Source organism: Misgurnus anguillicaudatus, chromosome 16 (assembly GCF_027580225.2).
Source record: "Misgurnus anguillicaudatus chromosome 16, ASM2758022v2, whole genome shotgun sequence".
Classification (NCBI taxonomy): Eukaryota; Metazoa; Chordata; class Actinopteri; order Cypriniformes; family Cobitidae; genus Misgurnus; species Misgurnus anguillicaudatus.
In genome coordinates this window covers 18,255,570-18,282,414 of record NC_073352.2, presented here as the reverse complement: position 1 = coordinate 18,282,414, position 26,845 = coordinate 18,255,570, and the positions used below count along the sequence as shown (strand labels likewise).

The window sequence follows — 26,845 nt, the reverse complement described above, 5'->3', positions numbered from 1 at the left end:
CTCTCACCTTTCTGCCCTTGGGCAAGGTGCTTAACCACAGGCCGACTCTGAAGGAAGCAGAGATGTGGGAATGATCTAGAAACAATAAGGTGGTAGTAAATATGTGCTAACTATAGGAGAGTTGAAGCTTAGCAGTTATGCATTGCTAGTACTGCTGCAGTGTATATATATTTGGTGTATACTTGAATTGCTGTGACATAAAATGACTACTGTGCACATGTTCACTTATGTGCTGTTGTTTCTGTATGTATATCCCACACCCACCCTTTAAACAAATACAACAAATGTCTTACAATGCAAACACTCTTGTAAGAGACTAATTTGTTTTGTTTGGCTTTCTCAGGGCTCTCTTTGACTACGACAGAACCCGGGACAGTTGCCTGCCCAGCCAGGGTCTCAGTTTCTCCTATGGGGACATCCTGCATGTCATCAACGCCTCCGATGACGAGTGGTGGCAGGCACGGCTGGTTACACCCCACGGGGAGAGTGAGCAAATTGGGGTCATACCAAGCAAGAAAAGGTACAGTGCTGCCAACAAGCCAGAACGCAATCATAACATTTCGCCCTAGGTTAAAGGATGTGTTTATTACCATTCAAAGCCTGTGTGACTTCTACTAAACACTGTAAACGTTTCGATCCACAGGGTGGAGAAGAAAGAGCGGGCACGATTAAAAACAGTCAAGTTCCACGCGAGGACGGGCATGATTGAATCTAACAGGGTAAGTGAGACCTGTGAGAGGCTCATGGGAGCTGCCCCACTTCCCCTGAGTGTGGGAATTTGTGATTCTCACTGGCTCCGATTACTGAGCATCTCATTTCTCACAGAAACACACTCACAAAAGCAAATACACACCCACTGGGCCTCAAAATCAGGTGTGCTTCACAATACTGGACCTTTAGGACCCCGCAACAAATAGAGCTATGATTGAGAATCACTGGATTATAGATCAGAGGGGGGCAAACCTTCATTTGGCATGCCAGTTTTTAATTGTATTAAATATATTTGAGTTAGGATTTTGCTACTAAATGACTTGTTGGAATGCAAATAAAATCTAATAAAAGGCACTAGCCTGCAATGTTGTATATTCAGTTAACTGCTGCTTTGACATAGTAAAAATGCAGCAAAATATTTTTTTCACCAGTATCGGACAGAACGCAATACGTCTTACTATTTTAAGAAAGTATTGCCTTTTTTAAACCTGTATTTGAACCACCAAACACCTGCTTTGATATGCAGTATGTCCAGTGACATGGACAAGCAGTATGTGTATTTGAGGTGTTTTTTCTTTTAAAATATGAATGTGTTTATATAAACAAGGTAGAAGGAACACCATGTTCGTGTATACCTACAGTCAATTTGGAGTAAATAAATACGTAGTATGTGGATATTCAGTAAAAACTTGCCTCTTGAATCAATAAGTTTGCCCACCTCTGGTATAAATGCCTGCTATTTTTATTGTGCCATAAAAGAAATAGTTTATGCATCATGATGATTCTGTTACCATTACTCACCCTGTTGACATTCCTTATATGACTACACAAAATGAATGAGAATATTTTGTTGGTCTTTTCCATGGTAAAGCTGTTAATCCACCAAAATGACAGAAAGGTATTTGAGAAGTGATTTTATTTACATTTCTCTCATATTCAAGCTGGTAATCACAGCTATGATGCACATTATTATTAAAAGTGTTCGGCATCTGTAATGTAATAATCCGTTTTTTTTACATACAGAAAAGTGTGCGCATACCAGATTTTTTGATACCCTGCGTACATTGTATGCATTGGTCGCGCGTGCACATACAGGAGAATGTAGGGGAGAGCGGGGCACAACCTAACGCTTTTTGGCTCTGGCTCAAAAAATATTTGAGTTTGATTCATTATATTTTCACACAAGCAACACACATATCTCTGCAACAAATGAACATTTGAAGTTTGTTTCTATTACTTATCATTTTTGGACAATTACACCAAACGTGACAGAAGTGCAAATGTTACAACTTGCCCCATAAGGGGGAGGGAGGGTAATTGTAACAGGCAGGGGGTTAGTTGTAACACTTGCTAAAAATTAAGTTTGCAGGCAAATATTTCAATACTATTTTGTCTATATACTTGAAGTGGATATTGTGTATATATCTGTCTATAATAGACAGGTCTCTACACTATTCATCCCTCATCTAACCATAGTTCAATTTTAAATGGATACAAATGTCTAAATATGTGAGAAAAAGCAGCACAATTATGACAATTTTTTATATGTAAAAACCATATTAAAGTCTCGAAATCAAATTATGAGATAATGAAAATCAAAGTCTGATTTTGGCCATTAATTTCATTATGATTTCAATCTTTAACCAAACTTATTCAATCAATATTAAAGATATGAACAAAAATAAATTTTGACACAATTTTTGATAAGACAGGCACATTTATTTTGTTTGCAGCCAGCAATCATTCGTGTGTAGCCTATTTAAAACAACAGCAAGAATTATGCTAACGTTAGCAGTTTTTATATCGTAAGTGCTGAGGGGTTAGTTGTAACACAGCGTTACAATTAAATATTTTCAAGCCCACCAAAAAAGTTGCTAAGAGCTGCAGACATATTTCAAAATGATGCTTTAGTCAACAAGACACTGATTAAGATAGCATTGGTTTTGGTATCTTACACACCCAACTTAGAAACCGAAAAAAAAACCATAATGAAAAAATGTACTCTTTCATCAATAACTCTATGGAAAAACATTATACCTTTCCATAAATTTGCGGGAGATCGTCTTTTGGCGGCGTGAAAACAATGCCAGAAAACAAGTCGCTCAACCCTGTGCAACATCGTAAACGGTCCGTGTTATAATTAACCCCGCGTTAGTTTGTGCCCCAAGCACTCCGTCTACATAGCTCAGGAGATAAATTGCATTTCGTCACAATGCACATGCGTCGGACATCTGTGTACACGTACGAGTCAAATAAACTATACTTTGCAAGGCTGACCGTGCCACATTTGTGTACACATAAAATAACAGACTATACTCCGGGCATGTTTTTCCATATAAGACTACAGCACAAGGCAGAATTACTTTCTATGTTCCTAAATCCTACAGATTTATAGTGACAAAAGGGCGAGTAAATGATGACAGGGTTTTCATTTTGGAAGAACTAACCATATTAAAGGTGAAGTGTGTAATTTCTAAGCTACTAGCGTCATCACAGGTTTCCTGAATACTCACCATTGGTCAGATTGGTCAGTCCCACCCCAAAACCACACCATGTGTTGAGCCAGTGTTGCTTAAAAAATATAGCAATGTTTATATGAATGAAATTGCCACAGTGTTTAAATGATTCTGGAAATTTGTGAGTGAATTACTTATGAACTGAAATACAAAGGTATATATAACAGTAACTAAAACATACTTCATCTTTAGGGTTTTTGTTTTGCTATAAACATCCATGACTTTCTGCTGCAGTTTGTGTAATTAGTATGACTCCAATCCTTCATTCCTTGAGTTGGGCATTTCCTTACACTAAGGCATCCCGTCCAGGATTTCGGTGCATCTTCCGGAAGTCGTATTTGTTGACCGCATACGCCATTCAGTTAAAAACATAAGATATACAATCGTAGTTTCATTATTACCTTAAAATGTAACGGTTGCTTTTCTGTAATAATAATAGTAATCCTCTATGACGTATGCGGTCGACAAATACGACTTCCGGGAGACGGACACAAAATCCTGGACGGGATGCGTCCGGGAGGAGTGGCACGTAGGGTCACCCTACCTTACACAGTCACAGTAAAATGTTTATCAAACTGAACTGAAAGTGTTTTCTGAATGTAGCTTGTGTTTAAGTTACATATTTATATTCACAATCCCAATCACTTGTGTTTGTGCATGCACACGTATTGTTTTTATGGTTTTATTTTTGCATGTGTGCCATGAAATACATTGAAATCCATTCTGTTTTTTTTGTTTGTTTCATTCCTCATCATCATCCCCCCATTCTCGGATCAGCAGCCAGTTAAAGTGAAGCGCAAAAAAAGCTTCAACCTTTCTCGCAAGTTCCCGTTTTACAAGAGCAAGGAGAATATAGTGCAAGAGTTGGTGGAGACCGAACGTGAGTATGAGCTTGTGACAAGGGCTCTGACGCTGTCCTTCATGCTTCATCCTGTCACTGTCACTCACCACAGAGGTGGCTTCTGATTGGCTCATGATATTTCTGAGCCAATCCGAGCCTCTCTGGTCTTTGTTCTTGCTATGAGAGGAGCCTTGTTTGTGCATTTGTCGCAGATGGGAGGCTGCGCTAACACTTAAATGCTGTTCTTAAACCAACATGTGAATTCACGTTAATATGGCGTAATACAGTAACATGCTGCTTATTGAAATAATAGTAACATTTCCACATTCACAAAAAAATAGGATTATAATTAATAATTGTGTGTGTCAGCGTACAGCAAAGTGGTGTTAGTATAGCTCCATCCCTCGAAAGCGCTACACCTCTCCCAGCCTCTCACTAACCTCTCTTTCTTCTTCTTCTTCTTTCTGCTCTCTTCGTTCTTGCTTTCACCTGTCGGGACGCTCAGGACTTCCCAGGGTTAAGCGATGACTTTTATGGATCAAAGGGTTTGAGTAAGTGTGTGGTTCCTCTTATCAAGCAGCTTTTCCTTGAGCCACACACATTTTATTTTCTCTCTTTGTCACTGAATCTCCTCTCTATCCTACAACTGAACTGACCACATGTTTATACATACCTGTAGAAAGGCTCAACAGTAAGAATGTTTGAGATTTGCTGGACAAATGACAAAATTCATCGCTGAGTGTTCACTAAATCTTACCTTCGTTCAACTCGGTAAAAACGATAAAAGCAATTTCCACGCTATCAGACGATAGTCATGGCCGATATATCTTGTTAATGAAACAGGAATATGCAATGAATTTGAATCGGTTTATAAAAAATATAAAGATATGGTTGTTATATGAATGAAAATGTTATCTTTAGAATGTAGTTAATGCAAGTTAATATAACCACCAAACTATTGTTCAGGGTTCCCACGGGTCCTTGAAATCCTTGAAAGTTTGTGAATCTGGAGGAAAAATTCAAGGCCCTGGGAAGTTTTAAAAAATATACATACATAGATACTTGTCATTGAAAGTGCTTGAATCTATTTTATGCAAGAAGTTTTCTGGAAAAGAAATCCATATTATTCTGTGTAGTGTAGGATAATATCATAAAAATCTTGACTTTTTAAGCACACGTGCTAAACTATTCGCTTTAAATGCTTATATCTTCTGTATGCGAATGTTGATTCACACCAAAATGCTTTTTTGCATAGTTGTGTTTGACACATGAAAACATCTCAGGGTACGTATGTAACTGTTGTTCCCTGTGAAGGGAACGAGGCACTGCGTCTCCCTTGCCATACTTCCTGCATCCTTGTAACGCCGTCTTGGGCAATATTTCAGATAGCAATATACTTCCTGGCTCCCGCGTCACCCTGTCTTTGTCGTTAAGTCTCACCATTGGTTGAATTTGATATACACATTCAGACGCACTTACCCCTGGAGGCATCCCCAAAGTGTCACCGCAGTGACGCAGCGCGAGTTCCCTCGAAATGGAACTGTAACAATGTATTTTAAAACGTAACACGATGTAACCTTGTTCTCACTTGAAATGTGTCCCCACATTTAGGCCTTGAATTTAAGGGTATTGGACCTGAGAAGTCCTTGAAAATTCCTTGAATTTGTAGTTAACTAAGGTGTGAGAACCCTGATTGTTATCAGTTTGAATAATTGGGTATCGGTGGAAATTTTAATATCGGTGTATCTCTAATAATTATGACAAAATCTTGACAATTCTGCAAATGTAGACTTTGAAGAAGTTTTGTAAAATCAATATTAAAAATATAATAATTTATGATACTCTTATAATCAATAATAATGGGCTAAAAAACAATTATTATTTGTTTATGGCTACATAGTTACAAAAATAGCTGTGTAATCTTAAAATTCATAGAAGATTTAGGCAAGTTAAAGATTATTGTAATATTGAAAAGACAGGAAAATATTGGCAAGCAAATAATAGTGAAAACTATTGACATGACTGAGCCTGCAGAGTCAAATCTTTACTGTTGATCTCTGAATATGAATCATTTACAAAAGAACCTTTAAAAACAATAGATGTGATTGTGATATTACACGCATAAGAGAGCGTAAATGCATGACAGACTCTTTACAGTGTATTTAAGGCTGACTCGTATTGACAGTGTGTTTAATCTTTAACTATACCAGCTATATCATGTATTCATTGTATCTAAGGGATAAGGTTTGCTATTTGATTCCTGTAAGGAACACAACACTGAATTGTTTACTTTGGCATGTGAAGCAGTATCACAGTCTGATAAACCGAACATTGGCAAGGTCATAGGAAACACTCAGCAGAGAATTTAAGATCACTTTGGTCCTAGAAAAAAAGGAAATACTTCATTTCCTATTGCTGCCTCATCCTACCATTTCCCTGAAAGGAAACGGCAGCCATTTAAGTGCCTGAAATTTCTGGCTCTCCTCACTCAGTCTTGTTTTGTTTTTGTTGGACTGTAATGGTGCAGGAAGACATGTCATTTTATTCTTAGCAATGCAGGATATACTATTATTTTACATTTTGCATTGCAATATTTATAAACCTCCTTTATTCTTTACCAACAGAGTGTTTGACATCTAACAGTGACAGTGAAAGCAGCTCTAGTAAGTGGCTTTTAACATCCATTAGCTTATGCTTCTTGACTTTAACCACATGCATATCGTAGGCATTGCTTAACTGTCTGCATTAAATGTATTCTGTGGTTTTATCAGTTACTATATAAAACTCTTTGCACTTCAAAGAAAAAAGATTACTTTTAGTAACTGATAAAATATATATATTTGAGATCAGCTGGTTTGTTCTGAATGTTGATAAATGAATCGTTTCATTTGAATAATTTTGTCATTTCTCACGATGCAGAGGGTCAGGAAGACACAATTCTGTCATATGAGCCAGTAATCCGACAGGAGAGTAAGTATTTATACAAACTGATATGAGAAATACTTGTAGCATGATATATTTTTCCTGATTTTTAGTTGAACTTTAAGCTTTTTATATGTAAATGACATCTTAAGATGTTCCTTTAGTGTCTTTTATCAAGGCATGTTAGGATGCAGAATACAGAATAAGCTTTAAAGGGGACATATCATGAAAAACTGACTTTTTTCATGTTTAAGTGCTATAATTGGGTCCACAGTGCCAAGAAAATGTGATAAAGATCAACCCAGTAACTTATTTTGGTAAACCATTCTCTGCAAGCATGTGAAAAAATAGCTTATTGAAATTTGGCTCCCCTTGTGATGTCAGAAGGGGATACTACCGCCCCTTAATCTGCACTATCCAACCACAGCACTGCCATTTAGTGCAGAGATCAACTCATTTGCATTTTAAAGGACACACCCAAAAACGGCACATTTTTGATCAAACCTACAAAGTGGCAATTTTGACATGCTATAATAAATGATCTATATGATGTTTTGAGCTAAAACTTCACATACGTACTCTGGCTTCAGCTAAGCCTTGTCTTTGAAACCAGGCCGTTATAAGAATAATAAAGAAATGGACTGATTTTTGATTTGCTGTCGTTTCAGTTCATTACACAAGGCCTGTGATTATCTTGGGTCCGATGAAAGACCGAGTAAACGATGACTTGATCTCAGAGTTTCCACACAAGTTTGGATCCTGCGTTCCACGTGAGTCTTAAAACGTCCAACAAATGTGCCCCACTGGCTGCTGGTCAGATAATAAAACTGCTTTACTGAGCATATGAAACGATGATTGCATCTTAATGTTTGGCAATACATCTTGAAAGTAATAAAGTAATGGACATTATTTCTCAGATACAACGCGTCCTCGGCGAGAGAATGAGATGGATGGGCAGGACTACCATTTTGTGGCTTCGAGAGAGCAAATGGAGAAGGACATTCAGGACAATAAATTTATCGAGGCCGGCCAGTTTAATGAGAATCTGTATGGGACGAGTATCCTATCTGTTCGGGCAGTGGCTGAAAGGGTCAGTGATCGCTCATAACCTACTGTATGATGTGTAAATAAATACACTGAAAGATGTTTTCCATATGACAATTAATGTGTGCGGTTAAAGCGGGACAAAGGAACGTTTTTATGTAATCTTTTTGTTTAGGGGAAACATTGTATCCTGGACGTGTCAGGGAATGCCATTAAGCGACTGCAGCAAGCACAGCTCTATCCGATCGCCATTTTCATCAAGCCAAAATCTGTGGAGGCCCTTATGTAAGTTCACACTTTACAGATTCAGATCTTTTGAATATTAGCATGAAACACAGCCATGCTGATATTGGGTGTGTTGTGTTATATTGTTTTAAAGGGATAGATCATGCCAAAAATTAAAATTTTTGTCATCATTTTCTCACTCTCATGTTGTTACAAACCTGTATAAATTTCTTTGTTCTGATGAACATGAAGGAAGATATTTAAGGAATGTTTGTAACTAAACCGATCATGAGCTCTATTCACTTCCATAGTAGGAAAAAGAATACTATGGAAGTAAATGGGGCTCATGACCAGATTGTTTGCGGAGTAAATGATGACAGAATTTTAATTTTTGGGTGAACTATACCTTTAAAGGATTAGTCAATTTTCTTAAAAAAAATCCATATAATTTGTCATCCAAAATGTTCGTGTTCAGTCGAGAAGAAATTATGTTTTTTGAGGAAAACATTTCAGGATTTTTCTCATTTTAATGGACTTTAATGGACACCAACACGTAACAGTTTTAATGCATTTTAAAATTGCAGTTTCAAAGGACTCTAAACGATCCCAAACGAGGCATAAGGCTCTTATCTAGCGAAACGATTGTCATTTTTGGCAAGAAAAATAAAAAATATGCACTTTTGAACCACAATTTCTCGTCTTCCACCGGTCCTGTGACGCGCCAGCGCAACCTCTTGTAATACGTCATCACGTCAAGAGGTCACGGATGACGTATCGAAACTACGCCCCAGTGTTTACAAGTGTGGAGAAAGAGGACCGTTCCAACATTGTTGCATGTCAAACGATACTAATTAATGTCTTTGTGTCAGTTTATTGCTTAAAATGGTCCGCAAATGTGCATTTCATTTATGTAACACGTGACCTTTCCACGGCATTACGCAATTACGTGAGGTTGCGCTGGGGCGTCACACAGCCGGAGGAAGCTGAGAAGTTGTGGTTTAAAAGTGCATATTTTTTATTTTTATTGCCAAAAATGACAAGCGTTTTGCTAGATAAGACCCTTATGCCTCTTTGGGGTCGTTTAAAGTCCTTTGAAAGTGTGATTTTAAACTGCATTAAAACTTTTAAGTGTTGGGGTCCATTAAAGTCCATTAAAATGAGAAAAATCCTGGAATGTTTTCCTCATAATTTCTTCTCGACTGAACAAAGAAAGACGAAATAACTTTGGATGACATGGTGGTAAATTATCTGGATATTTTTTTAAGAAAATGGACTAATCCTTTAAGACACATTTATCCTGGTTAATTTAAGCTATCTTCTGCACTTGTGTGTCAATAAATGCCTAAACGATCAAATAAATTTGTTTAAATAAATAAAATCGATTGTGTTATGTGTTTAACAGGGAATTAAATAAGAGACAGACGTATGAGCAAGCCAGTAAAGTCTTTGATAAGGCATTGAAGCTTGAACAAGAGTTTGGGGAGTTTTTCACAGGTAACTTTGTATGCCCCATTTCCTTTGAGTGACTTCCTATTGTGTAAAATGAATAGAAATGTGAAGCATTAATGATTTCCCTAGTTAATATTATAGTCAAGCCCAATTGCTATTTTTTAGAAGCACCGAGCTGTACTGTGTAGAACGTAACTACCTGTTTTTGCTCTCTCTCTCTACAGCCATAGTCCAGGGTGACTCACTAGATGAGATCTATAATAAAATCAAGCTGATCATAGAGGAGCAGTCAGGCCCTTACATCTGGATCCCGTCGGCAGAAAAGCTCTGAACTCGCCTCCACCTGACCCTGCACCCACTCTCACCCGACACCTTCCCATTCCTCTCACCGATCAAGTTTTAGTGTCATCGTTACGTTACCCTCAAATGAAAACGTCTTATCACCATTACTGTGACTGTGCACACCCCTGCATGAGTTTCTCAGCAATTCCATTCGAGATGGGAAATGCCACTCCTCTAAGAAATTTTTTTGTCATGTAAAACAAAAAAGGGAAGCCGAGTGAAGCTGCTTGTGGGTTTTGGACAGACTTGCTCAAAATGAAAAGCGAACAGCGCACCGTTTCGGACGTACCTTTGGAAATGGTGGTCGTCAAAGTGGAAACCTTGCGTTCATTCAGTTTCTCATTGTAAAAGACATTCAAGGATGCTAAGCAAAGGTTTTCCACAAGGACTACATACAGATCAAGCCTGCTGATGATGGAGTCACTCGTAAAGAAACTTAAAAAAAACTGCTGATAACCGTCAGGAATCGCAAACCGGCGGTTTATATGGTGACGTCGTTGGAGGCAGAACAAAATGGAAATGGGTCTATATTGCATTTATATATTACTGAAATCACATGGAAAATAAAAATCCTACGGAAAGATTTTACTACGAAATGATACGGTACACGTTTTACACTTCACTAGAATTGTCTACTTGGAGGGCTGTTAGATTTCATTTACCTGTCTTACCTGGGTTTTTGTGTTTCTTCTTTCTTGTGGTTTTAGCTGCTCTGTATTAAAGATGATGGGGGTAGAGAGGTGTAAATGGGCTCTCTGCAGAACACCAAACTGCCTTATGATTAATAAACGCTTGTGTAAAATTACCTGTGGGGGGAAACAATATTTAACTTATACCAGTACTTCGCTGGAGACTATTTTGTTGTTTCTGATCAATTATTCTATTGGAGGCCTAACTTGTGAGTGCAATAGACTTAAGTGTCTTACCTCTGTCAAATGACCGATTTTTGGCGGCCAAAGTCACCGCCTGTCCCCCATTGGAGTTCTTGAAAAGCAGACAGCCCACTTGCACTTCCTCTGCCCTTCATGACTAGATTATTACCAAGTTCAGACCGAACGGTAACATGGTACTGTCCTGTTAGCTGCAACGGAGCGCAGCCTTAAAACGGGTAGAGTCACAACTATAATTGTATTTAGTGGAGCCGAAAATTTCCCCAGAACTCAACGATGGTTTGATTAAAACAGTTCTTTGTAACGACAGCTTTTAAACAAAATTTTTTCTTAGCTAGTTTCCGGGCTGATGTTTACTCCACTGTGTTGAGCCTTGTGCCGGGTCAAGCTTGGCAAGCTCAGGAATCTTACGGATGATGTTTTTTAATGACAAGGGCAGCAATCATATTGTGAAGTGGAGTGATAGAATATGAACTCAACGGGATGGTTTCATCTTCTCTGATGCTGATATATATACTTGTGTATTCGAAATATTTAGTCCTTTTTTTATGTGAGCACTACATCTGTGGTGGCCCTTATGTACATTGGGTCGAGTTGGGAGAGAACAAAGCGCCCTCCTGAGGATCCGGACGTAACAAAGACGGTGCTCACGTGGATACAGTAGTACAGTACTTCCTTTGATCCCTCCATTTGGATTTTAAACGGGCCCACCCTCTTCCCCCTCAAGCTCCTGTACCTGCAGGCATTTTTTCTAAGCAGGCGTGCTCACCTGCCGAGCATCTCCGCGAAATCAGCTGTCATACCCGTGTCAAAAACCAGAGTTCAGGGAATAATCGAAGGGAACAGAGCCATTTATAAACTGCTTACAGACTGTTTTAATGGGTATGATAGCTGTAAAGTTGTAAATATCCCCCCCTCCCTCACTTGTGCTTCATGCATGTGTGATACAACTGGGACAGACATGTTTTATAAATCACAAATGTCAGGTAAGTAAACTTTGAGATTAATTTCCATACAAATGTGCCGTATCGTTGGTATTTCTCTATAGAAACAATCTCTTCAGCTGCCTATCAGAAAATTTTTTTAGGAAGTCGGGAATCAGCTTCCCTACAATACGGCCTGTCTACTTGTGTGATATCTTGTGGAACTTGTCTGAGTGTATAGATGAAAACAAATGTAAAAATATATAAATATATATATATATATAAATATATATAAAAAGACATGCAGACAGCAACCCGTAGAGTGATATTAAAGTCAACCAGGAGCATAAATTATTTAGTGTAGATTAAAAGGTGAAAAGCGAGAGATCAGCTGACTGACACCACCGACACCCGTCGGTTGTGTCTGTAAAGCCCAAAGAATTTTAATTCATTGTATTATATTTCTACTGAAGTGATTGAATGGCAGCAGCTCTGTGTGTATTAATGATGGTCTCTCGTTCGGCGTGAAACGGGGAGGGAAGGGGTGTGGTTTGTCTTTTTTGAGTGATTTTATGAGTTTTTGATGTGATGATGGCACACCTGTGCAGTAAGTGCTTGCAAATATGAGCCCTTTGATTGTACAGTAGTGTCCTCCCCATGATTACAGGTGGTACACCTATCCGGACACGAGGAACATTTTATATCCTGGTCAGGAGGGAACGCAGTCCTAGCAATTTTTTTTGTTGTTTTGGTTATTTGATTTTTTTGGACTGGACAAGAGTTTATTTGTTTGGAAATAAACTATGTGACTCTGTTATGATTTCAATGCATGCATGCATTTTTATTTATTTTGCACTGCAGACTGTTCGACTCAACACACGGGAACGGGTAAGAGAACTACACAGGCTAAATATTTGAAATACTATTTGAAGTTGATGTAACAGTCAGCATCTTTAAAAAAACAAAACGTGGATGTATTCGACAGCTCTCAGCTTGCCATAAACACGAACAGAAATTCACACTACATATTAAACTCGTGCCATTAAACCTGAGATCTCCATCTGCGCTAAAACCTCCATCATTCCTCAATAATGACATTCTTCTTTGCTTTATCCAGCCTGTCCAACACCTCGCTGTACAGACCCACCATCTGGGAGACACATTCACATGTATTATATTCACACCTCGCAGCATCATCATCAAGTGAAAAATAAGTGTTTTTAGATTATCCGGAACTCTGGACACCGAATTAATTACTTCCAAATAAAAGTTTCTATAGCAGCAAACTTCTCCATGCACACCTTCAACCAACACACCAATACTTAGTTAAACCTCCAACCGATAATGTGAAAGAAAACAGCATGCGCACCTGACTTTATGCCAAAGGGAGTATAAAACATAAAAAATGAAATCCATCACCTACGTTGGATTATTCACGCAGCTGTAGTTTACCTCATCTACATAATCCCCCCTCACACATCCCGCTGCGATACCTGAGTCTGATAGCTGTCCTGCAGGAAACCCAGGTGTTGTAGGAAGCTCATCCCAAGCCCACACCACCTCTCTGCCTCAGGGTACTGGGCTAGACTGTAGAGCAAGATTCCGGTGTTCCACGCTCGGGTCAGCAACCACAGGATCTCCAGCTCTGGAAAATCTTTGGGCTGTTGAAGAGAAGATCTCTATTAGGATTTGCAGGGATAAAAAGCATGCCTGAATTAATATAAATAATGCAAATTATGGTCCTCACAGGTTTAGCAAAATAAGTGCTGTAATAGTGCTACAGTTTTTAATTCCTAATTAAATGTGAAAGTAGTAAGCGGAACATAAATATTATATATAAGAGCTAAACAATAATGTGACATCTTTCACCGTCCTACATAATTTAAAGGACATTCTGAGAGAATCCTTGATATACAGTACTGTGCAAAAGTCTTAGGCCACCATGCTACCATTAGATTTGTTGTTTTTGCAATTGTATAGTGATCATATATAATTATTTCTCAGTCTCTTTATTAGAATACAACCAGAAAATACATGAAATGTGTATGTAGTATTAAAAACTGTATAAAAGTATAAGCTGAAGTGTCAAGTATTTAGGGTAAACTCTCCTTCCACTTGAACAATAGGACTTTATACACCACTGATAATAAAGTTTTGTATATTATTTTGCATTTCTGTCAAGAGACCCTTCTAAAAATTACACACTGCACCATTAAATTAAATCCTAATTTCTAATTCGAATCGAATAACTTCAAGACTTCAGTCTCCTCAAAAAAGCTCAAGATGTGTTTCGTGCCAAGAGAGGTCACACTAAATACTGACTGATACCTGAAGAAGACATTTAGTTCTGAAAATTGTTTTGTTTTTAATTTTGTGTACATATTTCCTGTATTTTCTGTTTGTATAAAAAAGAGTGAGAAATAAATATGGATGGACATTAAAACTTTGCTAAAACAACAAAGCTGGTGATGATGGCCTGAGACTTTTGCACAGTACTGTATATTGAATGAGTAAAGCCACATCAAAGATTGAACTCAATGATTGAAATCAAACTCTGATGCTCCTACACTTAAAGGAGCAGTTTCCCGGACAGGGCTTGGTCCCAGACCAAAATGCATGTTTAAGCTGCCTTCATTTCAAAAACCTTGAACTGACATAATATATCAGTGCCACTGTTTTGTCTCAGGATGCACAAAAGTATTATTCTTTTGTAAGGTATGTTTGTAAAAACTACATAAATGTCCTTATATAACTAATATAATTAATTACATTATGACAGGGTCACATATGTTTAATTCATACAGTTTTAAGTATATAATTTTATTATATTGTACATGCATTTGACAGATGCTTTTATCCAAATCACATTCAATCTAGACATTTTGGGGCAGTTTCCAGTACAGGGTTTAGATTAATCCAGGATTAGGCCTTTGTTATATTAGGACAATTAAGTAGTTTTTACAAACATACCTTACGAAAAACATTACTGATGTGCATATTGAGACAAAACAGTAGCACTGATGTATTTTAAAGGAAAACACCACCGTGTTTCAGTATTTTACTATGTTCTTACCTCAGCTTCTTGAATGTGTTAGCATTTAGCCTAGCCCCATTCATTCCTTAGGATCCTAACAGGGATGAATTTAGAAGCCACCAAACACTTCCATGTTTTCCCTATTTAAAGACTCTTACATGAGTAGTTACAAGAGTAAGTATAGTGGCACAAAAAAAAACTTTTGTTTGGAGCCATAGGAATGAATGGGGCTAGGCTAAATGCTAACACATTCAAGAAGCGCTGTACAAAGAAAAGTGCATGCATTGAAAAAAGATAGGTATGTATTAATTCATCTAAGTTGAGGTAAGAACATAGTAAAATATTGAAAAACGATGGTGTTTTCCTTTAACATATGTCGGTGAAAGCTGATTTTAGTTAAGACAGCTCAAACATTCATTTTAGTCAATTACTAGACTTGTATCCCTGTACAGGAAAATGCCCCTTTATCAGTATACGTGTGTGTTCCCTGTGAATCGAAGCCATTATCCCTTTACAATTTCAACAAAAAGCTCTACCGACTGAGCCTCAGGATCATTTATATCACAGATGATGTCATACATGTCACGATTCCAGAATAGGCGAACGCAAGTTCTTCGAAACTAGTTCAAAATGAGATTTGCAAATTAGCATCCGAATTGGCAGGAAGGGGCTGGTGAATGGAGCATCTGCTGAGGCATAACTAAAAGCCTATTGACAGAGACAGGAGATTCTTTCGAAGATGGGCGATAATTGCGGGGCTGAGATGCGACGGGTCGTATGTAACGCCTGCTGAGTCACCGTGACCAACTCACTGCGGTTGTGATGATAGAAAGAGCTTCCTCATAGTAGTTCCACGCTTCCTCCAGCGCATGGGCTTCCACATCAGACACGCCGCTCGGCAGGGTCAGCTGAATGAGGCTGTGTAAACACTTACTGGACCATACACAGACATATAAGTTGATGTATATGATTACTTAAATCTAAAAACAACAAATTGGCATTCTGTTAAGGATGCCCAGTTTGACCTGCAGCGTGCGAGGTCGGCCTGTGGTTGTTTCCTGTGTAGGGACAGAGCAATCCTCAGCGCTTTCTTACACAGGACTGGAAAATGAGCTGGAGGTTCCATTGCTAGGACTGGATCACATTACACATTAATCCTGTTATTACTTAAAGGTGCAATGTTGGACTTTTAGAAGGATCTCTTTACAGAAAGGCAATATTATGTACATAACTATATTATCAGTTGTGTATAAAGACCTTACATATTGAACTGTATTGTTTTTATTACCTTAAAATGAGCTGTTTTTCCCTACATACACCACGGTCTCCTTATATGAAAGTTGCCGTCATGTTTTTTCAGTAGCCCTAAATGGACAAACTGCTCTACAGATCGCAGTTTGTTAACACATTGCTTCAGACGATGATGTGTTTGTCCTATGGCGGCTACCGTAGCTTAACGATGCATTTCGAAAGGGAGGGGTGAGCTGTGGACTAAGCCTGTGGTTGCAGTCTCACCACTAGATGGCGCTAAAAGTCCCACATTGCATCTTTAATTCCATGAACAATGGCAAACAAAACAGGTGATGTTGTATTTAAAGGTGGTGTGCATTTCTGCATTTCATTGCATTAGAGATCCTTCTAAAAGTTACACAACGCACCTTACATTTTTTTGGAGGCCATTCAAAATCTGATGCTAATGACAGTGCACACTTCAACTTGAACATGTTCACAAACCTTACCTGCAATTGTTTCTAACAGTTTGGCCTCAATGTCATCCAGCTCCAGAACTGACTCGAGCACAGATTCAATCCTGGGGTCATTTAATTTGGCGCGGGCTTCAAACTCATAGAGCAGCAACAATGTGTCTGTTGGTTCTTTACAGGAAGTGCCTAATGAGACGAGAGTCTTTGTTATTCATGATAAACTGAATCAAAATAGTTTAATTTACTTATAACTCTAACAAAAGAGTATAAATGAAGTACAGTATGAGAGACACCTGATGCCTTGATGGTTTTCCACACTTCCTTACACATCTGTAAGTGCTCTAGAGTCTGGGTCAGCAACTCTGTCTGTATAAAACCACATAAGAGGTTACAAACTGCTCCCTCTGCTGGTCAAATATGGTAGCAGCACCTCTCTTAAAGGAATAGTTCACCCAAAAATGAAAATTCTGTCATTGTTTTTTCATCCTCATGTTGCTCGATACATGTATAAATTTCAGATAAACACAAAAGAAGATATTTTGATAAATGATGGTAAACACACAGCTGATTGTAACCATCGACTTCCATAGTAGGAAAAATATGATGGAATTTAATGGGTACCATCAACTGCGTGCCATCATTTATCAAAATACAGTGAGGGCCGGTGACTTCTTTTTTTGAGGGCGCTCGATGCAAAGTTCGTCACAACATGCATGTAGCCCGTCATGTGTGTGGTTCCTTATTTCAATATATGTGCTCTGTGAATCGAGAGATCCTGTGTGCACACGTGTCTTGTCAAAATAAGTGCCTGCTGCAAACGTGTCTAAAGAGTTTATGATAAAAGAGACGCTAGTGTTTGCCAGATACTCGCATAATCTCATGCGTAATCAGAGTTTACTGTTAAGGGAGTGTCTTGCGTGTATTTGGTGAACGTGAGCATCTCTTTTATCACAAACGGTTTTGACGCGTGTGCAGCAAGCGCTATTTTGACAAAACACGTGATGCACATGGTTCACATGACGCAACAAACACATATTTTGAAAACGCAAGCAACACACATGACACTCCGAACACTTATTTTGATTTAGCGCCCCTCGGATGAGCAGTCACGAGCCGCCACTGTCAAAATATCTTCATATTTTATCAAAATACTTACATAATATTTGTTTTCCTACTATGGAAGTCAAGGAAAAAAACATACAGGTTTAAAACAACATGAGGATGAAAAAATGATGACAGAATTTTCGTTTTTGGGTGATCTTATCATATAAAGTATTTTTTTTACATGCACCAATGGAATACCATGTTTGTTTGTTGTGTTTAGTATTCATGTGACCCTGGACCACAAAACCAGTCACACAGGTTTATTTGTAGCAATAGCCAAAAAATATTTTATGCCAAAAATCATTAAGATAATGTACAAAAATGTATTCATCATTAGTAATATGTGTTGCTTAAGACTTCATTTGAAGCGATTTTCTTCACCCTCAGTTTTTCAAATAGTAATATTTGCCGAATATTATCCTATCCTAACAAACCATACATCAATGGAAAGCTTATGTATTCAGCCTTTAGATGATGTATAAATCTCAATTTCAAAAAAATTGACCCTTATGACTGTTTTTTGTGGTCACATTCACATCAAGATGCTGTCCACCTGCTGCTCGGTGTAATCCGAGTTTCTGCAGATCTCCAGAGAGGCGGCAGCAACCATCAGAAGACAATTTTTCTGTCCGATCAACACACCTCTGTCGGGAACGCACAGCTGTGAGAGCTGCCCAACAAGAGAGCACATCAGACAACAGAGCATATCATTGGCACATATGTAATTGTACCTAAACTTACCTGAAAAGAATGAAGAAAGAAATCTCTCATCATAACAGGACTGTGCTCACACTGCAGGGCTAAGTTCCACGCTGACACATAAGATGTGAAAGACAACATTGCAACATTAACACAATCAATTTATCAGTAGCTAAATCATGCACATGGAGGAGAACGTAAGATGTAACGCACCGATTCTCCGAAACCAGTTGGCCATGTCTGAACGTTCATCTACTCCTTGACCATTAATGTGTTTGATCTGTGAGGCTTTCTGCAGGGCTGTAAATAAGCAGGTAGAGTATAAACACAGGAATTAGAAATACCACAATCATGTAAATCTACCATACGCACCTGTCTTTAGGTATGACAAGAGGACATCCATGTTGGCATGTCTGTTATAGTAGAGATCATCATGAGGTAGTGCATGGTCTATGCAATATCACACTTGTTAGAAACCAACCTGTTTTCCTCACTGATGTTTTCCATTTTGGAGAGAACAATTCGTACTAGACACCTGACAAAACATGGTAAGATCAATAAAGAAGTAATGTCTCTATAGAGTAGATACTTGAAATTCTCAGCTTTGATTTGTTGATACAAGTGTATGGGCTTAAGTTTTGGGTCAAAGGACACAAAGGATGTGATGCATGGGATGTGAATGTGTGACTGACCTCAAGGCGGTAAGGATCTGAACAACATCTTGCGAGTGTTCACACACACTCTCAAGGGCTTTGATGGCTGTTTCCTCCTGCTCATGCTAAAGGGGAATAAACGACCACTTTAAAGAAAGTTCACTTAATTGTTACTTGCTGTAATGTTGCCCCAAATATACCCATATGCTGTCATTTAACTATACCTTCCCACCCAAAACAGATTCCCTGTGCTACAATTATGTGAAATAGATGATCAGTGGCAACAGTTGTAAGTGTATGCAGGGTTCCCACTCTAAGTCAAATTCCCTGACTTTTACTGACTAAAAGGATGAATATGTAATGTATAATGTGACAGACCTCCAGGGCAATCTGTGCTGCCAGGCTGAGGAGGTTTGCTGCAGCATTTTCGGTCACCAGCAGTCTGTCCTCACTGCTTACTGGAGCCTTAGCCAGAGCGCCAATCTCTCTCAAAGCCACCGCAGCTTATTAACAAAAAAATAACATTCAGACATTTAGATCAGCAAATGATCATCAGCTATCCATAGTTGTCAAATTTTACTTTAGTATAAAGTGTTTATATTAGTACTGCATTAGTACGGTAGTGGATTGTATACAGTATTGCATTTACATTTATTATTATGAACACCATACTAATACTGTGTTTGACATTTTTCCCGTCTTCAACTGTCCAATTTTGGTGAGCTCGTTCAAACTGTAGTCTCTTTTTCCTATTTGTAGTGGAGATGAGTGGTACCCGGTGGGGTCTTCTGCTTTTGTAGCCCATCCTCCTCAAGGTTGTGCATGTTGTAGCTTCACAAATGCTTTGCTGCATACCTCGGTTGTAACGAGTGGTTATTTCAGTCAAAGTTGCTCTTCTATCGGCTTGAATCAGTCGGCCCATTCTCCTCTGACATCAACAAGGCATTTTTGCCCACAGGACTGCCGCATACTGGATGGTTTTCCCTTTTCACACCATTTTTTTGTAAACCCTAGAAACGATTGTGTGTGAAAATCCCAGTAACTGAGCAGATGTGAAATACTTAGACCGGCCCATCTGGCACCAACAACCATGCCACGCTCAAAATTGCTTACATCACCTTTGTTTCCCATTCTGACATTCAGTTTGGAGTTCAGGAGATTGTCTTGACCAGGACCACACCCCTAAATGCACTGAAGCAACTACCATGTGATTGGTTGATTAGATAATTGCATAAATGAAAAATTGAACAGGTGTTCCTAATAATCCTTTAGGTGAGTGTATGTAATAATTTGTCTATACTGAGGTAAGAACATAGTAAAATATTGAAAAACGGTGGTGTTTTTCTTTAAAGGTATATCACATAAGCATTCACAGTGATCAATAACTAGACAAATGTAAATTTAGACACTTAAATTTCAAGTCTTGGAAATCTAAATTTCAAACTCCCTTATACATTTTGATTTTCTATATGATTGTGAGCAACCTTCTCAGTGAGACACCCCTGTCTCTTGTGTAAATCTATGTACTGTATGTGATCTCCATTACCTCTCTCTGCATTGTTCTCTATTACAGCGATCTTGTAGATATTGAACTGCGTAAAAATGTTGGATGGATCAATCCTTGCTGCCTCTTCTACAGTCTCTTTGGCCTTTAGCAAAGATTTTATTATTGTTCCAGCTTTAAGTGTGTGTGTATGTGTACAATGAAATGTCCTTAATGCTTTTTTTATGTGACTACCTTTTCGAATTGCTGTAGGTGCAGGAAGCAGTTGGATCGGTTTCGTTGCAGTTTAGCTAGGTTCTGATCCAACTGACCTGTTTTGTAGAAACTTAAAGAGTAGTTATACCACTGCAGAGCTTCAGAGTAGTTCTTGGCCTGTTCAAGAAGAAAACATGACAGGATTTAAACTAACATGGTCTATTAAATCAAGATTGACTCACAGTCAAAGAATCTTCTTGCAGGTTTTAGGCGTTTTAGGAGTACATGGGTTAATACATTAAAACACGGGTCTTTAACAGGGGGTATTTGTGGGGGGGTCCTCCAAATATTGCTTGAATTCAAAATATTTTTGAAAAAAAAATGATTAGGTATCAAACAAACATGCATTACTAGGCTAATAATAGAAATAATATAAAACTTAAAGGGACATTCCACTTTTTTTCAAAAAGGCTCATTTTCCAGCTCCACTAGAGTTAAACACTTGAGTTTTTACCATTTTGGAATCCATAATATGATATTACCCAGCGCCTGAAAATAGTCCCCTTGGTAACTTTCAATAGCAGGGGACCATTTTTGGACACTGCGTAATATCATTGCGCCTGCTGCAGCCATGGTACAGCAGCAAAGTCCTTGATTATTACACAAGTATAGTTCCTAGCCATATATGCCTAGAAAATCACAACTTTTAATTTTCCGTCGGTCTTGGTGCACAGTGTGGCTACAGAAGAGTCAAGTTTAAAATGGGAAAAATATTGAAAATCTTTGGTCATGCTAATGGTCTAATCAGATTCAGTGGATTGTGCTGAGCTATGCTGGGGGTGGTGCAGCCGGACCCGGAGATCGGGTGAATGGATTCCAAAACGGTAAAAGTCAAATGTTTAACTCAGGGAAGCTGGAAAATGAGCCTATTTTCAAAAAAAGTGAAGTGTCCCTTTAAACGCTCCCCTGTTAAAATCTACTCTATACATTTAAAATGTTATGTAGTATGTTAACAGTATGTAATGCTAATTTTAATATCTCTGTAACGTAACCATTATAACAAAGTATGTAAATCCAGTCTTAATCTGTATTAAAACAATATATTAAAATATGCAATACCTCAAAGTTTTTGGATGCTTTGTCCCATAGTAGCTGGTGAAGAGATGAGATAGTCTGTGGTGATAGTTGTTTTCCCGTGTAATGTCCTAAGTAATGATGTTATTCACATGCACAGTGTTTTTTTATGAAATGATAAAACCTTTTTTTGTGACAAATACTAAAAAAACACACATTTTGGATATTTCACATAAGTACCTGTGATGGCATCTTCAATCTTCTGCTTTGCAAGCAGCTCTCTGCCCTTCTGCAGAAGTAGCTCTATATGCAGGAGAAGAGCAGAGCCCAGCATAGGAGACCACTCAAACTGCTGACACACCCTTTTTAGAAAGTCGAACGCCACAGACTCCCTGAAAAAAATCAATCGATGTCAGTGTTCCTATGACCGGTGGTCATCACACCAGATCTCAAAAATGTGCTTTTTTGATGCCAGTTTAAAAAGATGAAATCTTGACCTGTCCTCTGCCACCAGCAGTTTTACTGTGCTTAAGCAAACATCCAGTGAAACTTCACAGTCCAGTAGCTCAGACAGCCCTGAAATAAACATATTTTATGCACTAATAAACAAATTCTAATAAAATTAACAGACTAACCAGATTTTATAGCATCATCTGGACTAGTACTCTTCAATAGGATACGGATTTTAAGGTAGAGGCCTGATGGCTGCATATTCTCCTAAAGACAAATAAAATGGCCATTTTTAGAAAACCGAATGGCGTGTGGAGAATGTCAAAACTTACGGTCTGCCTTGACAAATCTGCTACCTTATTAGCCAGGCTCACAGCATGAAGAGCTTTTTCCTGATATTTCTGACAATCCCATTCCAAATATACTGTGGCGAGAAGCCTCAAGACTTTGGCCTAAAGGGATAAAATAAGATTGCAATACATACAGATCTACAGACCGATTTTGATTTCTGTTTTGACTTGTATTTATTACTTGCATCTCTGGTCCTGGTGAGTACTTTAAATTCATCTTGCCTATGTCGTAACTTTGGCTAGACAACATAAAAAGTGTAATAGAATAATAATTAAGCCAAATGAAGATTCAAAATTAAGCAGGCAGAAACATAATATATTGCAATTAATGTTGCAAACAAACTTTTATACTGTTTTATATCCATGTTAACTATATTCATATTTTTAATATTTAGTCATATTAAATAGATGCAAATGGTTTTAAAACAGTATGAAGTTGTCATTTAAAATCCCTACCCGAGCCAAAATGAACTCTCTTCATATTTCCCCTGACTATAAGTGTCAACCCCAAAGTTGTAGCAGATTAGAGCGAGATATCCAGACTAAAGGAGATTTCACAAAACACAAGTTTAGTTTGATCTATTCTATTTCGCAAATCTCTATCAAACCACAATAAACAATATGAAATAAATTTTGCATTGATGGACCTCTTTAGGAAGACGCAGAAGCATTTCTTTACATCGTTCTATGTAGGACACAGCTTCCTGGTGATGCCCCTGAGAAAATGCCTTTTGAGGCAATAAACACAGACAAGCCTGAATTTTAAAAACGTAAACATATTGCCTTAAAATAGTTGCAACTCTTATTGAGTGGGGGCAATGCATGGGCATATACATGTAGAGGTTAGTGGCTTCACATAATTTAGATTCATTTTTGGCTTTCATAGTCAATGCATATGCTAAGAAAGTGCTGCTCACTGATTCAGCTTGATAAGACAAGACCCGTAGCAAGTCTTTCTCTATTTCTCCCTTTGGTGTGTTTATATCTTCTGCACAATCTCCATGGGAAGTTAGTTTGCTGTAAAGAGTCTCCAGGCTCTGTGAAATCACACAGAAGTAGCAATATTGTTAATTTTTTATGTCACTGCAAGTCTTGTCAATATTGCATACAATACTACATTCCTACATACATTGACAGCAAGACTCAAAAAATCATCAGCAAATTTGGGTTGTTTACAATCAAGCCAAGTTCTTCCTGTTTTACTGGCCATCTGGGGAACAGATTTCAAAGTTAATACCCCAACAACAGCAGTTGTTAATATTAGCGAATTTCCGAACAATGCTCTAAAAATGAGGCCTGCATCATTGCACAAGACACTTGCAATGTTGTGAAATCATTATCGGTTAAAACACTATGTTTAAACTGTGAACAATAATAGAGTTCATTACCAGGATCTGCTTGCGAACAACATTCTCCGATGGGTTTTCGGGCCCACATGAATGCAGAAGTCTGCATGCCACATGACGCACTAAAACGTGGGTGAAGTTTGAGAAATTTGTGGTGTATTAAAAACTGACATTGCATAAACATTGTGTCTATCAAAAACAAAAAGAGACAATGACCAGACAGACCTTTGGCCTTTTGCTCCTCTGTAATAGTTGATCCAACACGTTTGTTAACAGCCCAGTTCCACAATTGTATGTCATGTTCCTCCAACTACAATAAAAGTACATGCACATAATGTGTATTTTAAAATATCATGTGGTGGTGTGACAGCCCTGACTGAAACATTTAGGGCAGCCTATATTTGAGAAGCAGGAAGAGTATCAATTTGTTGTGCTATTTTGCAATGAACACCATTATACCCATATACACAATCAGTGTTGTATAGAGTAAACTGTTTGTGTTTTCTAGATCCCAAATTAAGGCTTTCCTTCACGCTCCTCAAATAATCCCAATGTTACATTCTGAAGCACTCATTCTTTGTATTAAGCCCTTTCAAAGGGGTGGGTTTTTTTTTTTAAGGGATGTATGTAAGGGACCCAAAAAAATATTTTTCCTAGTAATGCACTTCTGCGTCATCTGAATTGACTCATCAAAGAAAATTGGGGAGGTGCCACCCAGCGTATGGGAGTTCGAATCATGGTAAGTGTCAATTCACTTCAAAATTATTCCAAAGTGGTTCAGTTTTGAGCACTTTGGTTTAAAACGGCCCTCCAATATGGCAGCCATAAATGTTTTTAATCCAAAGCACCCTTCGAAGTGGTCTTTTTCCATTAGGAATGCATTCTAGAATGGCTTTTGACAGCAACTGATGTTGTACAGGCAACATTTGCAACCTTCCGATTTTGCAAAACCTCCAAAATTGACTACTTCCATACTATATTGTATGTGAAAATCAGTATGTAAAATGAATAGGTCTGAAACCACGGTATGCAAAAAAGAGTATGTAAGAAATAACTGTATTGCCTACTGCGTCCACTGAGATCAGATAGACATTTTTCTATCCCATAAGGCCACAGTAGCTAATGGGCAATCAAATTTAAAAAGTGAATCAATTAAAATACCGGCAAACTATTATATGGCCGTCTCTTTTCATATAGTGATATTTGTAACAAGAAATGTATTCATTGTGGTTGAATTATAGGCCTACTTGTTAACCTGAGTAAATTTTCGCGGTTGTTTTGGCTACGTCATATGTGAAAACATGGCGGACGCATGAACGTATGTATACAGTATGCCACAAAAATACTAATATAACATGCTTTATTTATTTCAGTAGTCGTGTAATAGATCTTTATTGGGGTGGGCTTTCACACCTGTGAATCTTGTATTTTTGTTGATCCGTCCAGAGATGAAATCTCTTTAAAGAGAGTCTCTATCAGATCATTGACGTCTGTACTCAGCTGTCTGTGGAGAAGTTTCTCTGACAGGCCTAAATACATCACCAGACATGAAAGGCAAAGACGGGTAAGCTAAAATAATACAAATCCCTGATAATAAAATGACTAATATTATCAATTAAAGACTGCTTTATTGCTAATATTGGTTTATAAATCTGTATAACCACTTGATCTTATGGTCACAGTTAACGTTAAATGTTATTAAAATCACCATATTTTATTTCAATTTAAAATATGTTCTTACTTTTTATACAGACTACAGACTTCTCCATATCGTGAATATTTATGTTTATTTTATAACCAATTAACGAGATTTAAAATAGGTTTAAACTAGACGGTGTCAATCCCGCTCAGCGCCCACTGTGGCGGTAAACTGCACGACACGTCACGAGCTCAGCCGAGCCGAGGACGGTCGGGTGCGTGTAATACAGCGGTATGGCCACAAGGTGGCACATCACACACAATTATTGGTATCTCTATTCATTCTCAGATTTATTTGTATGGTGAAGAAAATCTTTATAATCAAGCTCAAAATACAAAATTCTCCTAGTTTCTTTGTAAGCATTTTTTTGTAAAATCATGCCGCCTTATAAGAATAAAATATATTGGTTATATTCAATGTCATGTCAGAAAAAAACATGGTTTGTCTTGTTTTGTAGTATCAAAAAGAAACACTCCAAGCCAAGTCTTTTGTTCAGCTTTACATCGGACATGAGACCCAGTATCAGATTTACTTATTATACAAAAGAACATTAGTGATAGAGACTCATATACATTATTTGAATTACCCATAGGTCCAACACTACTAAAAATGACTAAAATCGACTGAATCCAAAAGTGGGGCAATTATGTAAATACATGATAAACAGCTGAAAAGGATTTTACCTACCTAAAACAAAAATTGCGCTACAAGTACTGTACTACTATAATACATAAGTATGATAAATTATACATACATTTGTGCCAAAGACTATAGTTTGATTGGTCAAACATCATTTGATGCCAACAACAAAAGATTGCATTTTCTTTAAAAGCCTATTTGTTTTGCTTTTCATATTTTACACAATTACGTGGTTAGATGTGTTTTACTATTTGAATTTAACATTGTTTTAGTTTAATTCCTGCCTAAACCCTATCAGAACTGATCTGTGACTCATTTTGCTCTTAACAAACATTTAAGATAACTTGTTGTGATGAAAGTGTACGTTCATGTATTCTCACCTCTGTTCTATTGAAAGGTTTGGAGAAGAAAATATAACAGCATTGTTTATACATAATATTCATCACCTTCTGGTAGTTAAAAGCTCATTCAGCCAAAGAAAATATATGTTGATAAAGCTGGAGTTTTTGTTTTAACAGGCAGGTTATTGTTA

The 26,845-nt window shown here is 37.8% G+C and overlaps 3 protein-coding genes across 21 annotated transcripts in view; 2 read left to right on the top strand and 1 right to left on the bottom strand.

Annotated features, from left to right (window-relative positions):
- Nucleotides 1–12,683, top strand: part of dlg3 (discs, large homolog 3 (Drosophila)) — a 106,976-nt gene extending 94,293 nt beyond the window's left edge. For 9 of the 16 annotated variants that reach the window (XM_073854249.1, XM_073854248.1, XM_073854255.1 and 6 more), the window contains 10 exons: nucleotides 344–520; nucleotides 644–719; nucleotides 4,005–4,107; nucleotides 6,693–6,731; nucleotides 6,988–7,038; nucleotides 7,659–7,760; nucleotides 7,908–8,080; nucleotides 8,210–8,319; nucleotides 9,662–9,753; nucleotides 9,933–12,683. In XM_073854249.1, the coding sequence (XP_073710350.1) occupies nucleotides 344–520; nucleotides 644–719; nucleotides 4,005–4,107; nucleotides 6,693–6,731; nucleotides 6,988–7,038; nucleotides 7,659–7,760; nucleotides 7,908–8,080; nucleotides 8,210–8,319; nucleotides 9,662–9,753; nucleotides 9,933–10,039 (1,030 nt within the window). In that variant the 3' untranslated portion in view covers nucleotides 10,040–12,683. Of the gene's footprint in view, nucleotides 1–343; nucleotides 521–643; nucleotides 720–4,004; nucleotides 4,108–4,573; nucleotides 4,620–6,692; nucleotides 6,732–6,987; nucleotides 7,039–7,658; nucleotides 7,761–7,907; nucleotides 8,081–8,209; nucleotides 8,320–9,661; nucleotides 9,754–9,932 lie in introns of all 16 variants that reach the window. The other 7 variants (XM_073854256.1, XM_055178772.2, XM_073854247.1 and 4 more) reach the window with 2 other exon arrangements.
- On the bottom strand, nucleotides 12,678–25,515 carry tex11 (testis expressed 11). Of its 4 annotated transcripts, none has more exons than XM_073854257.1 (28): nucleotides 25,389–25,515; nucleotides 24,201–24,285; nucleotides 24,018–24,097; nucleotides 23,759–23,839; nucleotides 23,547–23,666; nucleotides 23,277–23,357; nucleotides 23,086–23,171; nucleotides 22,811–22,868; nucleotides 22,636–22,731; nucleotides 22,465–22,546; nucleotides 22,327–22,405; nucleotides 22,070–22,221; nucleotides 21,875–21,960; nucleotides 20,795–20,932; nucleotides 20,603–20,705; nucleotides 19,435–19,559; nucleotides 19,096–19,181; nucleotides 18,885–18,938; nucleotides 18,776–18,816; nucleotides 18,617–18,703; nucleotides 18,446–18,516; nucleotides 18,258–18,374; nucleotides 16,894–16,966; nucleotides 16,637–16,786; nucleotides 15,923–16,031; nucleotides 15,710–15,830; nucleotides 13,357–13,524; nucleotides 12,678–13,013 (listed from the first exon to the last, which is right to left on the bottom strand). In XM_073854257.1, exons 1-28 carry the CDS (start codon nucleotides 25,512–25,514, stop codon nucleotides 12,942–12,944), a joined length of 2,727 nt encoding a protein of 908 aa, XP_073710358.1. In that variant the 5' UTR covers nucleotide 25,515; the 3' UTR covers nucleotides 12,678–12,941. The 4 variants fall into 4 exon arrangements, with proteins under 4 accessions (XP_073710358.1, XP_073710359.1, XP_073710361.1 ...); XM_073854258.1 differs by having other exon boundaries at nucleotides 22,327–22,351; XM_073854260.1 differs by lacking the exon at nucleotides 18,258–18,374.
- The window catches only part of kdrl (kinase insert domain receptor like), a 50,574-nt gene continuing 49,162 nt past the window's right edge, over nucleotides 25,434–26,845 (top strand). Inside the window, exon 1 of the mRNA XM_073854245.1 lies at nucleotides 25,434–25,539. The gene's annotated coding sequence lies outside the window, so the exon portion shown is untranslated. The remainder of the gene's footprint in view (nucleotides 25,540–26,845) is intronic.

Coding starts and splice junctions, on each gene's coding strand:
- tex11 (XM_073854257.1), bottom strand. CDS start 25,514: ATGTATTTAGGCCTGTCAGAGAAACTTCTCCACAGACAGCTGAGTACA. Junction 18,375..18,445: donor TCTTTCTTCATTCTTTTCAG/GTAAGTTTAGGT, acceptor CTTGTTGGGCAG/CTCTCACAGCTGTGCGTTCC. Junction 16,787..16,893: donor GAAAACCATCAAGGCATCAG/GTGTCTCTCATA, acceptor TCGTCTCATTAG/GCACTTCCTGTAAAGAACCA.